Below are 15,567 nucleotides of genomic sequence, written 5' to 3'. Positions count from 1 at the left end.
CCTGGACATGCACGGCCTGCGAACAGACTCACAAAGGTGCCAGAACACTTCCTAAGCTGGACTGAACCCTGGACATGAAGTAGCTTATCCACATGCACATAGGGTTAGATGTGCATGTGACATGTACATTTAACATTTTAAAGAACAATGCACACTTCTATTACACTGAATCCATATGTACATCCGATCTGCTAGCTCTATCATTACCCCTCCTTCGTACACGTTGGGTTGGGGCATACGTAGGTTGTAACCCAAAGGCCTCGGGCCTCAAGGTAAAGTTGCAATACATTTGGTGACTCTGACAGTTCATGCTCTTCCATCCAGTTTGCATCCATAGGTGGATAGTTCTTGAACTTCACCAAGTAGCATCTTGCAATATGTCCCTTGACTTTTCTTTCCTTATGTGCCAAAATCTACTCAGGAACTAAAATTTCATCAAGTTCCTCAACTTCAAGCTGGTCCTCATTTGGCATATCTTCTGGCACATCACCCACTAAGGGTCTTAGAAGACTCACGTGAAACGCATTATGAATATTCCAAGCGTCAAGCAATTTCTGCTTGTAAGCAACATCGCTGATCTTATCAAACACTTGAAAAGGCCCATAGTAACGCATGCTGAGCTTCGGAAACAACCGTTCCTTGCCCTTCATTTTCTTCAACCTTGCCTTTTCAAATTGCAAAAGTACCCAATCACCAAGTGTGAACAGTAATTCACGACGGTGACAATCAAGAGCCCTTTTCTGCTTTGCCTGAGTCTTCTCTCTAAGGCAACTTTAATTTTCTTATACATTTCATCCATGTTTTCAACATATCGATCTGCCTCAAAGATCTTCTCCTTTGTATGCAGATTGGGAGGAGCCTTTTTGCCACCTTTAACAATCTCAAAAGGTGCCTTGCATGTGGACGAATGCACTGTATTGTTGTACGCATACTCAAGCATGGGCAAATACTATTCAGTGTTCCCACTTGCCCTTATTATCTGACGCATAGCATTTCAACAGATCCAAGACAGTAGAATTAGCCTCTTTTGATTGTCCATCAATTTGTGGATGAAACGAAGACAAGAACTTGAGCGTAGTACCCATGTTCTCAAACAATCCTCTCCAAAACAAACTTGTCATGAGAGGATCACGTATCACAATCGATTGTGGCATACCATGGAACTTGAACACATTGTACATGAATAACCGTGCCATCTCATCATTCTTTATCTTCTTCCTGACACAGATAAAATGGGCCTGTTTGTTGAACCTGCAAATAATGGTCTATATACCATCATTCCCTGTTGGCGTTCTTGGAAGATCAACGATAAAGTCCATAGCAATGCTTTCCCATGGCTTATCCGGAATCGGCAGTGGCTGTAACAAGGTGCCTTTTGCCTGTCAAACTTGACCTTTTGGCAAATCAGGCATACTCGCACAAAGGCATCCACATCTCTCCTCAAGATAGGCCAATAAAAGAATGTCTCTACCGCTTTAACTATCGCATCAATACCACGATGTCACAAGTGATGACGTGTCTGCCCGAAAGCTGAAAACCCTGATTCTGGAAACCCTAACCCTAAAACCTGCAAACCCTAAAATCTGCCAGAAACCCTAACCCTAACCCTAAAATCTGAAAACCCTAAAACCTGCCAGAAACCCTAGCCCTAACCCTAGGGCAGCAGGGTCTGAATCCCGGAAATTGCGGGAAAAAAAAGCAATGATGACGTGGCACCGTACAGCAGTCTCGAAAATCACAGAAGCTGAAGCTTTTGCTTTTGCGGCAGTTTTGGGGCTGTTTTTACGATGATGAGAGAGAATGCTTGGCTTTAATTTTGTAAGCTTGAGAGAGAGAGAGAGAGAGAAGAGCCTTTGCTTTATTTTGTTAAGGCTTTTGATCTGAAGCTTTCGGGGCTCTGCTTTTGGCATCCCTTGTAAACATTAAATAAGTGGTTTGGGCTCCCACTCTGCAGAGCATCTGGACGCAGAGTCTGAGAGTGAGACCCGATCCACTCTTGTACTTTTGAACATTGATTAATACATAAAGAAATACCGAAAGGGGCGCCAGTCTTTGGGGCCAATATCTCTAGGCACAGAACTCCGCTGGGCCAGTGCAAATCTATTGTGAACTGTGAACTGTTTTGAAGTGGTTATTTGGTGCTGTCGTGATTGATTCTTGACTTGGAGTGTCCAAGTCTATTACACACGATGCCCTGCATACGGTGGGACATGACTTTCTACCATGACCTTATGTTGCAATGGCTTAGTGACATGCATCATCATAAAACCATCTCTGGGGAGGTAGTGCTCATGATGTTGCCCGTCATGCAACTGTTCAAAAATCCTTGCAAAATCTTCATCTATAGCATATTGTTCCTTCATGTCATCCAGCTCATTATGATAAGGAATTGACAAAGCTGCAATTTGCGGTTTTCTTGATAACGCATCAGCCACAACATTCTTCTTGCCTTCCACATGCATAATCTGGAAGTGGAACATAGAAAGAATGTTTGCCCATCGCATATGCTTTTCGGATAGCTTTGACTGTGTCAAGAAGTATCGCAAGGTCTGATGGTCTGTCTAGACAACAAAATCAGCACCTAACAGGTAGTGCTTCCAGCTAGAGAGCGCATGAATGACGGCCAATAACTCTCTCTCATAAATTTGCATAGTCTTTTCTGGCCCTTGCAAGATTCTACTCTCATAAGCTACTACCCGACCATCTTGCATTAGCATTGCTCCGATGTTGTTGCCACACGCGTCACGCTGGACCACAAATGCCTTCCTAAGATCTGGTAAAACAATCACGAGATCCAAAGTCAACTTTTCCTTTCAGAGACTGAAAGCTGAAATCTCTCTTTGGGTCCATCTGAAAGTGACCTCTTTCTTTTGCAAAGCGTGAAGAGGTGAAGCTATCTCTGCAAAATTCGTGATAAACCTTCTATAGTATGAGCACAATCCCAAGAAGCTTCAAACATCATGCACAGTCTTTAAGTCTGGCCATGTCTTAATAGCTTCAACCTTTGCGGGATCCATTCGGACACCGTCCTTTGACACTATGTGGCCAAGAAAGTGGATCTCTTCCAAGAAGAATTCACTTTTCTTAGGATTGACAAGTAGCCTGTGACTGTGCAGCTCTTCGAACACAATGATCAAGATTCAAGTGACGCCTATGCTCCTCTTCATTCTTCAAGTAGACTATCATGTCGTCGAAGAATGTGCAAACAAACTTTTAATGCGAGCGGAAAATACGGTCCATCATCCTATTGAACGTGGTGGGAGCATTTGTAAGACAAATGGCATCACTAAGAACTCATAAAGACCAAATGTCGTTCTAAAGGCAGTCTTGTGCACATCCTCTGGCCTTATACGAATCTGATGGTACCACTCTTAAGGTCTACCCTGCTAAAAATTGCAACACCCTCTAAACGGTCAAGAATATCATCAATCCTTGGGATAGGAAACCTGTTCTTGATGGTATTCTTGTTCAATGCACGGTAATCAATACACATGCGCCCATCCTTCTTTTGTACTAAAAGCACTGGGGAGCAGAAAGGTGAAGAACTAGGCTGAATCAGCCCCTTCTCTAAAAGCTCCTCTACCTGGCCCATAACCTCTTTCTGTTGCACCCCCAAAATTTGTAGGGAGGTCTGTTTGGTGGGCTACACCCTGGCACCAAATCTATTGCATGGTCCTCGGGCCTCTCCGGCGGCAATTGAGCCAGTAATGAATCAGAAAAACAGTCATTAAAATCTCGCAAAAATGCTGACCTTTCTTTATCTAACATAGATAAATTTGACTGACAATTATCTGAAACATCACGTGCAAGAATCAAGTACACAGGAAGATGATCTTTAATTAAAGAAGTGATAGCCGAAGCAGATACAATAGGGACAGACTCCCCTTTAAGCTTTACATCCAAAACATGAGTTTTGCCCCTATGTTGAAGGGTGATCGTCTTGTCGCAGACATCCAGCACGCCATGTGTTCGGAACATCCACGGAATTCTCAGTAGCGCATTGCACCCTTCCAGCGACATGATTTAAAATTCTTCTGTGTCCACATACGACTGAATATGCAGACACAGCTTTCCAATGATGGGAGTAACAGACTCTGAGTAGCCAGGACATACCAACCCTGCCTCTGCCGCGTACCCCATCTCTTCAGCTCTGATGCCCAGCTTCATAGCTAACTCTGGTGAGATAAAGTTTGCTTTGGCACCTGGATCAAAGAAGGTGAGTGCCGTTTGATCTCTGACTTTACTCCATGCTCTGTATAGCTCGCTGGCATTAGTGTTTGGCCTGTCACCCACCATATTTGGCACCAAACCTACCATGGGCTTAGGCTTCTTTCCTATCTTCTTTATCATCTGAATCAACTGGCCTTTTCCTCTGTGGACAATCTGCAGCAAAGTGACCAGGCTGCTCGCATATAAAGCATTTATTTTCAGCCATCAAGACCTTCTTTTCCTCGAGCGACTTACGCACAAAAGGCTTCCTTTTCTGTTTCGTTGGCTGCGCTCCAGAAGTCCCGGTTGAGTCCTTATCCTTGTTGACCTTTTCTCACCCCTGTGACACTTCAGGAGCTGTTTTCACAGAGGGAATTTTCGCTGAATTTTTCTTTTGCTGACCCCCTTTCACGTTGCGCGGGAACCCCCCGTCCTCTCCCTTCAACAAGGCGAGACCAGTGTTGGCAACTTCAATAAGCTGAGTGAGGATAGCCACTTTGTTCTTTGTACAGTAATCTCAAAGCCCTTTAGGCAGCCCACAACAATACTTCTCAATCTGCTCTATCAGTGGCACAAACCTGTAGGAGGTTACTGAGAGCAATGCTTTACAAAACCTCCGATTGTACTCCTGTAGGCTCTTGCAAGTAGTCGCAGTGAGTTGGTGCCAATCTGTCACAACATCGGCTTCAAATTCATCTGACACCTACGCAGATGCAAACATTTGCTTGAAGTATACCCATGTGGCGAGTGCTTGTCCTTGCATCAACAATGTCATCCACCATGTAAGCGCATTGTCTTTCAAGAAAGTGGCAACTTTCCTTACCTTGCCTCTGTAAAATTCCCTCATGTATAAGCTGTAGCAAATTGCTAGAGGAAAGTAAGAGTCTTTGCCTTATCCTCAAAGCCGCTGAAAGTGCTAAACTTTACAGCTGCACCACCTTCTTTGTAAGCTTTCGGCTTTTCCAGTGCCCCCAAATTGTCATAAGGAATTGTCTACAACATGGGCAATGTAGTAGGATCATCAGCATTCCTTGGCCATTGACATTTTGTTTGTAAGTGCTATACTTGGCTGCTGTCCAGAAAAACTAGCCATGCCAAAATTGCCCTATGGCACCCCAAACTGACCTTGATTGCTTTGAAAGCCTTGCTGCATGCCGATATTACCATACATGGGGTTTTGCATCATGCCTTGCATACCCCCAAACACTGTTCCTCGCATATATCGCTGCATAACCAGCCATACTTTGGAACACAAATCCATCCCTAAAATACCCAGGATGTACCGTGGGTGGTAGAAAAACCTGATACATTGCCTGGAAACTGGTTTCATGTCCCTGTAACGCAGCATGCGGACTTGGAAAGGTGGCAGGCTGAACTGGCAAAGCCTGTAGAATAGACGTCCTAACCACCTGTTCATGGACGAAAGGAACCTGTTTTGGAGCCCCTGACTCCGCAACATGCGAGTGCTCCCTATCTTGTTGGGATGCATGAAGTACCTGGGCTTGAGCCTCAACAGGCTACACGGGATGTGTGAGTTGCCTTGACTGCTGTGGCACTGGTGGCGCTTAAAAACTCCATAAACCTTGGGTTCTACACCGGTTGGGAAAACACGTTCATAGCGGCAACTAACTGAGTCCTAAACGCATCATCTTCAAGTTGCCCAGTCATAAAGTCTTGCACTCGAGGAGAATTTACATCGGTAGGAGGTACAGACAAACATGGTCGTGAACTCTCGCCAACCTCAAACACTCCTGCCTGTCCTTCGAAGAGGAACCCTCATCCATAAAGCCCTTCCCTTTGTCGGCCATAGTGTAATCCCGCGTTCCTGTACTTTGTGTCTTCACCGAACCAACCAAGGCTCACTTCTTGAGGAAAAAGTGCTTCTGTCCCGACGGCGACGGAATCATGAAACCGGCCCGTAGGACGGTAGACGTAGGCTTTCACCCGAAACTTTACTTCACTTTCATACACAGAGAAACTTTGCAAATAAAAACTGTAACAGGAATTAACACTTCAAAGGACACACGGCTCGAGAGCTAGAATGCTCCGAGCAGACGTCGACAACCTGTAGGCCCCAAAAACTGGCGCCCCTTTCGGTATTTCTTTAGTCCTTTAGAGGGTAAAGTTACAAAACTAGAGTTCTGGGGATCTTCACTTGTATCCAACTAGATCACACCTATTCTGGCAAAGTTTCGACAACATAACAGTCCCAAAACTCGCCCTGAACAAATGAACAAATCCCCCTGCTGGAACTCGCTTCCAAGGACATAAACCCTCTGTTTTCAGCCCAAAAACAGCAATTACAGCTCGCTGTATTCACTGGTTTTTACCCTGTTTTCAGCCCTAAACAGTCCCGAAACTGTCATCTAACAATGGGACACTGTTCCCAATGCTTCTGGCATCCATACGACTACAAAACAGTCCAAAAACAGCACATAACCAGCATTGAAAATGCACCTGTAAGTGAGGTTATCACCCTCACCGGTGCCTGCATTTGGAATAGCAGTTAGCTACTCATGTTCCTGCTCAAAGAGGCTCTTGCCTGGGCACACAAGCATAAAACCACACAATTGTACATAGGTCAAATGAAGAGGCCTCTTGTGGGGCATCACGTTACTGCACGTAGGGGAGAGAGAGAGAGAGAGAGAGCAGTGTAGAGCGTGCAGGACATCACTTCTTGCACTACACTGTACATGAGAGGGAAAGGTTGCACACAGTAGCTTTGGGACGTACAACAATCGACTATACAGCTGAAAAATGCAGCCCACATTTTATTTTAACGCTTCTCTCTCTCTTAAGGTAGAAAATGCCCAAAAACGTGCCAAGTGGCACTCATGCATGGTTTTTCCATTTTTCCATTCCCGTCTAAAAATATCTCAACCGGTTGCTCAGTTGACTTAGCGGCAGAGTAATAAAATGTTCCTCTTGTCATTCTGGAGCTAATGACGCAAACAGATTTCATGGCCCAAAATAGCAGTTCTCTAAATTTTAGGAGATGCTTCCATTGGACACTCACCGGTCATCTGACCATCTTTCATCATTGGGACCACGTCCAAAAATGTAATGTAGCCCAGTTCTAGGGTGATTTTCTTTGGGTGACCCCACCTTGTCATTGTGCTTCTATGGAGTTAATTTTCTAGTATCCACCAACTTATTAAGTGCGGCGAGGAGGAAAACTATCGTTTCACACTGGCCATACAATGTCTGGCCATTTGCAACTTCAAAAAGAGGATCCCAAAAATTAAACATAAATCATCGGAAAGAAACCAACAACTAAGGTTAGCAGTTGCCACGTCCTCGTGACAGACACCTACATGCTACACAGCTCATGGGTGGCGATCAGGCAGCTCATAGTAGAATCACACAGACTAGCGATCGAGGTGGGGCAAGCTCGTGACATTTCTAGGGAGTAGTCAGTCTTTTGAGTACGACGAGAGGTGGAGAGCGAGGAGCATTTTGTTTGCAGATCCAGAGCTTATGATGATATTGAGGCAAATACGAGTCACTATTCAGTGCCAGCCTACCCTGCGCGAGATCATGCACTCTAAAGATCAGAGACAATTGGGGCGCTACCTGCTAGAGATATAGAGGCAAATACGAGTCACTATTCAGTCCCAGCCTACCCTACGTGAGATCATGCACTCTAGAGATCAGAGACAATTGGGACGCTACCTGCTAGAGGTCTAGAGGCACAGAGATACACTTCTACAACAACCTAAAGAGACAGGTCGGAGAGCAACAATCACAGCTTACAGATTTTTTCGAGAGGACTACGCCCCTTCCACTCCCAGATCCATCAAGGGGAGTGACTCTCTAGCAGGGTGAGACGAGGAGGCTAGACGACGCCCGCATGTTACCGGATGCTACTAGCTGCGTACATTCGAGCAGCCCTTGCTCCCGTTCCTCAAATGTACCACATTTTACACCCCCCTATTAGCACAAGATGGAGCTAGCTAGCTAGATGCATCTGCATGGTTGTACTATCATGAGCATATAGACATGCACATATCCCTTGTACTAGAGCTCCATCCCCCCCCCCCCCCCCCCCCCACCCCACCCCCATAGATCCCATCATACACCAGGGTTTTTTCTTTTAATCTGTATCAGCTTGGATTGTTGTCTTTTCCAATAGATGGAGGACATAGACACATGTATACTTGATTTGTCTCATAGGCCAACTTCGGCTTGATGATATAAATGTACTCTCTCTCTCTCTCTCTCTCTCTCTCTCTCTCTCTCTCTCTCTCTCTCACATATTGTTTTGTCTCATAGGCCAATTTCGGCCTCTAATAGACGTAAAAAATATTTCTTCTTCTTTCTTTCTCCTACGCACATGGCACATAGAGCCACTGTGCAATTGACAGCCAATTGCCTGAATGAATAACTCTGATGAAGGTCTAGGCCAGCAGCTAAGGTCCATTGCCCACAAGGATGTGACATGGTTTGATTTCAATTCTGACAAACGAATTATGGACATGGATCAGTCGAGTCAGTTGCCAATGGGTGTATGAGTCAGACCCAACTCATGCAGGAGACAGTTGCCTACAAAGAACACAAACAAACTAGGAATTAGAAAAACCTGCACAAACTGCAACAGGCTTGATTGCTGTTGCCCAAGCTGAGAAAGCTTCCTTCGAAGAGACTTTAGAGTGACCGCTTCATTCAAAATTTCATTTCTTTGCAGTCCATTAACCTTTGGTAAGTTCCATGACCAACCATATACTTCCTGATCCGGATCATCTGCATCCTTTCCTGGCAAGAGAATGTCTGAAGTTTCCCCTTGGGTCATCACAAAGTTTTGCCTAATCTGATCCCTAAGCATTGGACTTCCATCATTATGCTTGTCCAAGGCTTCCCATTCATCATTACAGACAATACCAGTACCAGTACTGTACATCTCTCTACCTGGAAATAGGTGCTCTTCACTTGAAAGACTTCCATTTGTCAATATCTGTGCAGCAACCGCTTCACTATCACTCGTCTCAGCATCCATCAGTGGTGACTCTGCGATCAGTGGGGGGCTTTTTCGAGGCATGGCTACCTCAATCTCACAATCATCAGTGTTTCTTGCAGAAAGTTTTTCGAAAAATTCAGGATTGACTTTCTTATCACGAATAGAAGGGGCCCTCTTTTTTACACTACCTATAGGCTTGTCCGATGAAAACTTCAGCTTCCTACTAGGGCGAACATCTGTCATTACTTCACGTTTGTTTCCATTTCTTGGGCTTTCCCCTGGTCCAAGGCTCTTCTCACTTGCAGTCGGGCTCAGGGTTTGAGAAACCTCTTTCTCCATAGCCAGGTTCACATCAGGGCTGTCTGTGACAAGAAACACGATGCAGAGCGGAAACATCAGAAACTAAGTTTTCCAGAATTCCAACAACATCACAGACAATGCAGTTGAAAACTCTTTCTTTTGAGAGTGTAGTCTTCATGAGATAAGCTAAATCAGGTCCAAACAAAATTACCCTGCTTTGAATCTGACCCTAAATTCTCTATCTGGCTCCCTGGTAGAGACTTCCACAGCTGGATGGAATCAAGTATGCTATCCTTAACAGGCTTCACCTGAAACAAATTAGATATTAATAACTGTAGAAAGGGAATGTTCTAAAACAAGCAGGAAACATTGATAAGTTCTATTAAGCTCAGGCTTCAGTAGACTAACCTTGTCAAATCTGATTGACTCTAGATTATCGAGAGTCAACTGTCTGAAACTCACCAGCATGTTCCAAGAGTTGATGCTGATACGACCAAGCGCTTCTGCTGCTGCTTTTCGTGTGGCCCAGTCACTACTTTTCAAGGCTTCGTGTATACAAGGCATCACCATTTTTAATTGCCCTTGCTCAAGAGCCCCAATCTACATGGTCCAACATGTGAATTAGATGTAAACAAGAAAGCAGAGTAAAAAAAGCACCATCTTCTCTTTCTCTCTCTCTCTCTCTCTCTCTCTCTCTCTCTCTCTCTCTCTCTCTCTCTCTCTCTCTCTCTCTAAAAAGTGGGGCTTTAACCCTTTGCATTACATAAAAATTGACCATCGGTCCATATACGAAAATATGGGAAAAACCTTGACGAATGTACAATGAGATCATGGGGAAAAATTCCATGACAAACGACAGGATACATCTCAGGATAAAGATACTCTAATCAGGTGTAGCTATCTGAATAGTGATCAAGTCTACACAAATCTGCCCAAAGCTCTGTCTACCTCGGGCGATGTAGCAAAAACCACAAAGTCCAATCCTCTATCTGACTGATATGAAGCATCCGCTGTAAAACCTCCTAGCAGCTCACAAAAGCCAATAGACTATGAAATCTCTAGGCCGTGCCTCCAAAATCATCCGCATCCACTCTAGCATTTCCTGATGGTGTACCCCAAACAACGATGCGGATCTACGGCACGACCAAACTATAAGAGAGGCAGGGGGACCCACTCGCTGTCCACCTCAGAAGCCAAGGGAAGGTACCAAGATGCACACCTCTCTTTCCTCAAGCCTCTCTAAACTGACTCTCAAACAAATCTGCAAATTGTCTAATCTCCATAAAGCAATTGGCCTCAACCATTGTCTGCCCCTATATGGTACCATAGACAACCTCTCTCGTCCAAAGGAGTCATCATGAAAAACTACACTCTAAATCTAATCATGGGAGCTCTCTCTGGACCAAAGAAAATGTGTCGAGTTCCTAACAATTGCAGGAAAAGCATATCGACACATAGTGGCCCACTGCTCAAGTAGGTTCTAAATCCCCAAACTCCGACAAATTTGGAGTTGATTTGTAGAATTTATGGCCTCCCCACTGAAGCTGAAATGTGGAGAGAGATTCCATTTATAAGACGGAGTTGTCACCTCAAAAAATAGGATCTTATAAAGAATCTGATGGCATGCTATATATCAATGGATAGATCTTGATGAGTACATTCTAAATCCAAAAGGTCCGACAAGTTTTGATTTCATCGGTAAAAATTTTACGTGCGCTCGTTTTGGACAAGAGGAAGAAAGTCAAAGTCCTTATAGGGCCCATTTGAGAGTCCAAAAATTCCCTAATGGGACCAGTGCTCTCTTGGGGTGGAACGCCACCACTCCTCATCGTGCATCTCTTTCAATTCAGTTGTTATTTGAAGTGCTTAAAGTTGTTCAATCTCTTCTTTTTTTTCCGTTGGCATGTGGTGCTCGTCCCTGTGACAATATGACCCCTCACATGTAGTAAATACTACAAAGTATCGAAAACACATCAGTTCTTTTATTTGGGTTCTCAACACCCAGTTTGATGTCACTTTCCTAATGAGACTTCTCAACTCTTTAATGCAAAGACCCGCCAAGTCACATATGAAGCAGGCTCTTCAAACTCTACAGTATTTAGAGGCGACCAAGTCATTAGGCATTCATTGTTCGGCTGGAGATAGGAGATCCTGATGGAGCACGGTCAACTACAAGTCACATCTTTCCTTTGAGAGGGGATGTTAAAGTTCAGTGCATGGAGTGATTCTAATTGGGGTGGAAATCCAGATAGAGGACGGTCGAATAGAAGTCACACCTTTTCTTTGAGAGGGGGTGTTAGAGTTCAGCGGCCAGCCAGTGGTGGCTCCAATATCCCCTAGGGAGCAAATAAAGGAGTGAGGTTGTTTTGTGGCTGTGCTTGGCCGTATTTGAGGTGGACGTACCTTTTCTCGGCGGTGCATTCCACGGTGTTGCCCACCCGTTATGCTAGTATGAAGTGGGACCCTTGTTCCTAGGGTTCCCTGAGGTCAATGTCTCAAGTGTTCTGCAATTTTGCTACTAAATGTGTGTCACACGTCACTTTTCAATGAGTTTACACATTTATTAGCATTTTTAGGCCATTTTATGGGATCGTGGGGTTTTACAATAGGTAGGGCAAATCTGGGATTTGCCTACATATGTAGCCTCTTCCCCCCATGTTGTATAGATCAGCCCGCCATTTGCAAAACTCTTAGCTAACATGGCATGTTGTATAGGCAGCCCCTAGTGCGCCAAATGCTTTTAGAGCAGTAGCTTTTCATGTGAGATGCTTTTGGACGGGCCAAGGGCCTTTAAATACATTGTGGGCTCTCTCTCTCTCTCTCTGATATTCTACCACATGGAGAAGCAGAGCAGAGTTCCTAGAGCTTGTACCTTGTTGAAGCGATATAAAGTAATATCGAAAGGGGGGCCAAGGTTTGGGGCTATTGAAATCTGGAAGTGGAACTCCGCCACTCTGTGTCTCATGTGAATTCTCTCTCTTTTTGTTCAAGTAATTAAAGTCTGTTCCGATCTATTATTGTCAATTGGCACATGGTCACTCGTGCCCTTCCGTTAGAGTGGTATTAGAGCTTCAGGCGTGTGTGTTTTTGAAACAATACCGGTCCATTCAAGAGCACACAAAGACAGGTGGCGCTTCCAGATTCTACCCCAAAAAAAAATCCCCTCTTCCGAAGAGAAAGATGGAAGGAAAGTATATAGTTCTTGCATAAGTCGTTTGCTATTTTGACAAGCAAACCGGTCCTACATCAACTTACAAGCTATGGAGATGGATGAAGAAGAAATGGAGGAGAAGAAGAAACAAGAGTTCGTTTACACTGTAAAAAGCTCTAAAAACATGCTTCTCAACGTTTGTTTTTCTGTTGCAGAGGCGTCTAAAATTCTCTTCAACAGTTGAGAATATGGATATACAACAGAAGTCAAAGTTGATCCTCTCGACGAGCCCTACGCATCTAGAAGTGGAATTCTCTCTCTCTCTCTCTCTCTCTCTCTCTCTCTCTCTCTCTCTCTCTCTCTCTCTCTCTCTCTCTCTCTCTCTCTCTCTCTCTCTCTCTCTCTCTCTCTCCAAGTTCAGTTGTTGCAATTTATGTTCATGTGTTGCTATTGTTTTCTCGCTTGGGTGTCCATGCCTGTTACGAAGTGTCACAAGAATCCCTACTATCGGAGCGTTGTGATCGAGGATTCTGTGTAGTTGTCAGTTGGTCCTCAATTGTAAGTTCCAATCTTTCGTTCATTAGTTTGCAACCAACCGCAGCATGGTCCATAAGCTCTTGTATGGTAGAGACTTGCTCGGATAGACAGTATTCTTGAAGCGGTGATGATAGTCCAATGATGTAGCGCTCTATTGCTCAATTGGCTTTATCTGACAGAAAAATAATTCTAAATGAAAAATTGGAATTTTAAGTAAGAGGGTTTTTCTCACTGGAGACAGCCGAGTACAAATATTTCTAGTGCGTCATTCAGAGTAATGACGGGAGCACAGTGAACGGGAATATCTGTAAGGCCGCCAGGAACGGGTATTTCTGATGCGTCACATCGGATGGGTGACAGGGAGCATCGGGAAGAAGTATTCAACCATCCGGGAACGGACATCTCTGATGCGTCATAGGATGGGTGACATGAAGCATCGCGAAGGAGATTGTACCATAAGTTCGATAGGAAAAGACTAGGTGATGGGTATTCCTGATGCGTCACATGGTGGGTGATGGAGACATCGGAAAGGAAAAATTCCATAATCGGGAGGAAATTATGAACCGAGTAAGAATCGTGCACAAGGATGAGCAAGCAATTGAATGAAGATGGGTTCAAAGAAAACTTTGAGCAAAAAACTGTTGCTTTCTAAGAAAGCAGGTTGCTTTTTGAAGTCTATGTCTGCATCGCATCCGTGCATGTGGTTGCATCCACGGAGGCTTGGGAAGTGCTATGTATGCATTGTTTTCAACTTATAAGGTTTGATTGAGTTTTTGGGCAGGTTCAGACATTTTTTTTTAAAAGAAAGAAAAGGCAAACCGCCCACTTATTGCTGCCCACTTAATAAGTGGGCAGCCCTCAATCAAAGAAAGCCAAAAACAAATCCAGCGTTGGCAGCCCCAGTTAAAAAACTCTCTTCGTCTTCAGCATCAGCAATCTCTCTCTCTCTCTCTCTCTCTCTCTCTCTCTCTCTCTCTCTCTCTCTAGGCGCCCCCTCTTACCTATTCCTGCCGAAGGGGGGGAGACTCCTATTCTTGCCAAGCTGCCAGGACCTATAAAAGCAACCTAGCAGCCTTAGTTGTGGGTGCGTGGAAGAGCTGCAAGACCAGAAAAACAGCCAGCGCTAGCAATGGAGGGGTTGTCATAGATTTCAGCAGTGAAGACGCCAACGCCGGTGATGCACATGGCTGCCCCGAGTGTACCAGATGATGCCAAGACCTAGTGCGCAAGTTCCATCGCGAAGAAGTGTCCACAGCATCGCAACAAGCTGTTTTTCTCTGTTTTCAGCTCGTGAACGTTGTAGATGGGGCTGATTTACGAGAAGGAACATGAGAACACGCCTCTTCTTTGTGTAGGATTGGAAGAGAGGCTCCTCAGTGTAGAGATCTCTTCCTGGAAATTGCTTTCTGAGAACCAAAATGCGTTTCGAGCGTCGAGACCTCAAAGGTAACTTTTTTTTTTCAGGTTATGATTTTTCTAATAATGAAAAAAAATGATTTTTATGATTTTTATGACTTAATGTGCACATATGAATTAATGCATTCATAGTTACGAGACAAGATGTACGCAGTTTATGACCGTTATGAATTTTCCCGTCGTCCGGGCAGTGCAGAATAACCGGACACACAACAGAGCGCACCAGAACGACCAAGGACATAAATGAAGATGGGTTTCTAAGAACACCGAGTGCATTCTTGGTCAGAAACAAACTAATATGTTAAGTTCCGAGGACGCCCGAGTAATATTTTAAGTATTTTAAAATGTTCATGTTCCCGTTATTTTATGCAGGAAATTACCAAGTAAAGTTCTCGGGGCTATGAAGTTAAATACATGAAAATGTGATTCTAATGTATGTTTTTGCAAGGGGGGGGGTGGTGGGGGGGGGGGGGATCAAAAACCTTTTAAAATTGGGAGTTTTTAAAAGGTTTTGGCCACTTAATGTGAAAGGGCCAAAGTTTAATTAAGGCTCAAAACTCAAAAATGTTGAGACTTTCCTAGAGCCAGCGTGGGTTATCTTACGAGCACTTTCGTGAGCAATATGGAAGGATCTACACGCGCACACTTGGCAAAATTGATCGCCAGCACTCCCCTTGCCTATTGAAGGTAAATCACCACCCCTCATAGCATATTAAAATGTTTTACAATTTTCAGATAGGAGGGAGAAGAGAAAGAACAAACTGAAAATTGTTCTACAGAAGTACACAGAGAAGGAACATGAGGGTGATGAGACCTCTCTCTCTCACACATAGACCTCATCCTTCTCTCTCTCTCTCTCTCTCTCTCTCTCTCTCTCTCTCTCTCTCTCTCTCTCTCTCTCGTGTTGTTTTCCGGAGCTGAAAGTTAAACGCAGCCAAACGAGCATCGAAACAACTGTTTTCATCCAAGAAGTTGTATGGAAACGGGCACCGGTTGTAGA

The 15,567-nt window shown here is 44.4% G+C and overlaps 1 protein-coding gene across 2 annotated transcripts in view; it reads right to left on the bottom strand.

Annotated features, from left to right (window-relative positions):
• LOC147457617 (microtubule-associated protein TORTIFOLIA1-like) overlaps positions 1 to 15,567 on the bottom strand; it is an 86,241-nt gene that overhangs the window by 47,797 nt on the left and 22,877 nt on the right. The window contains exons 2-4 of one of the 2 annotated variants that reach the window (XM_086512489.1): positions 9,926 to 10,063; positions 9,675 to 9,771; positions 8,789 to 9,525 (exon numbers count right to left, since the gene is read on the bottom strand). In XM_086512489.1, the coding sequence (XP_086368615.1) occupies positions 8,789 to 9,525; positions 9,675 to 9,771; positions 9,926 to 10,063 (972 nt within the window). Of the gene's footprint in view, positions 1 to 8,788; positions 9,526 to 9,674; positions 9,772 to 9,871; positions 10,064 to 15,567 lie in introns of both variants that reach the window. The other variant, XM_086512490.1, reaches the window with a different exon arrangement.

Source organism: Adiantum capillus-veneris, chromosome 5 (assembly GCF_014529385.1).
Source record: "Adiantum capillus-veneris isolate H3 chromosome 5, ASM1452938v2, whole genome shotgun sequence".
Classification (NCBI taxonomy): Eukaryota; Viridiplantae; Streptophyta; class Polypodiopsida; order Polypodiales; family Pteridaceae; genus Adiantum; species Adiantum capillus-veneris.
This window is presented reverse-complemented; position numbering and strand designations above follow the sequence as displayed.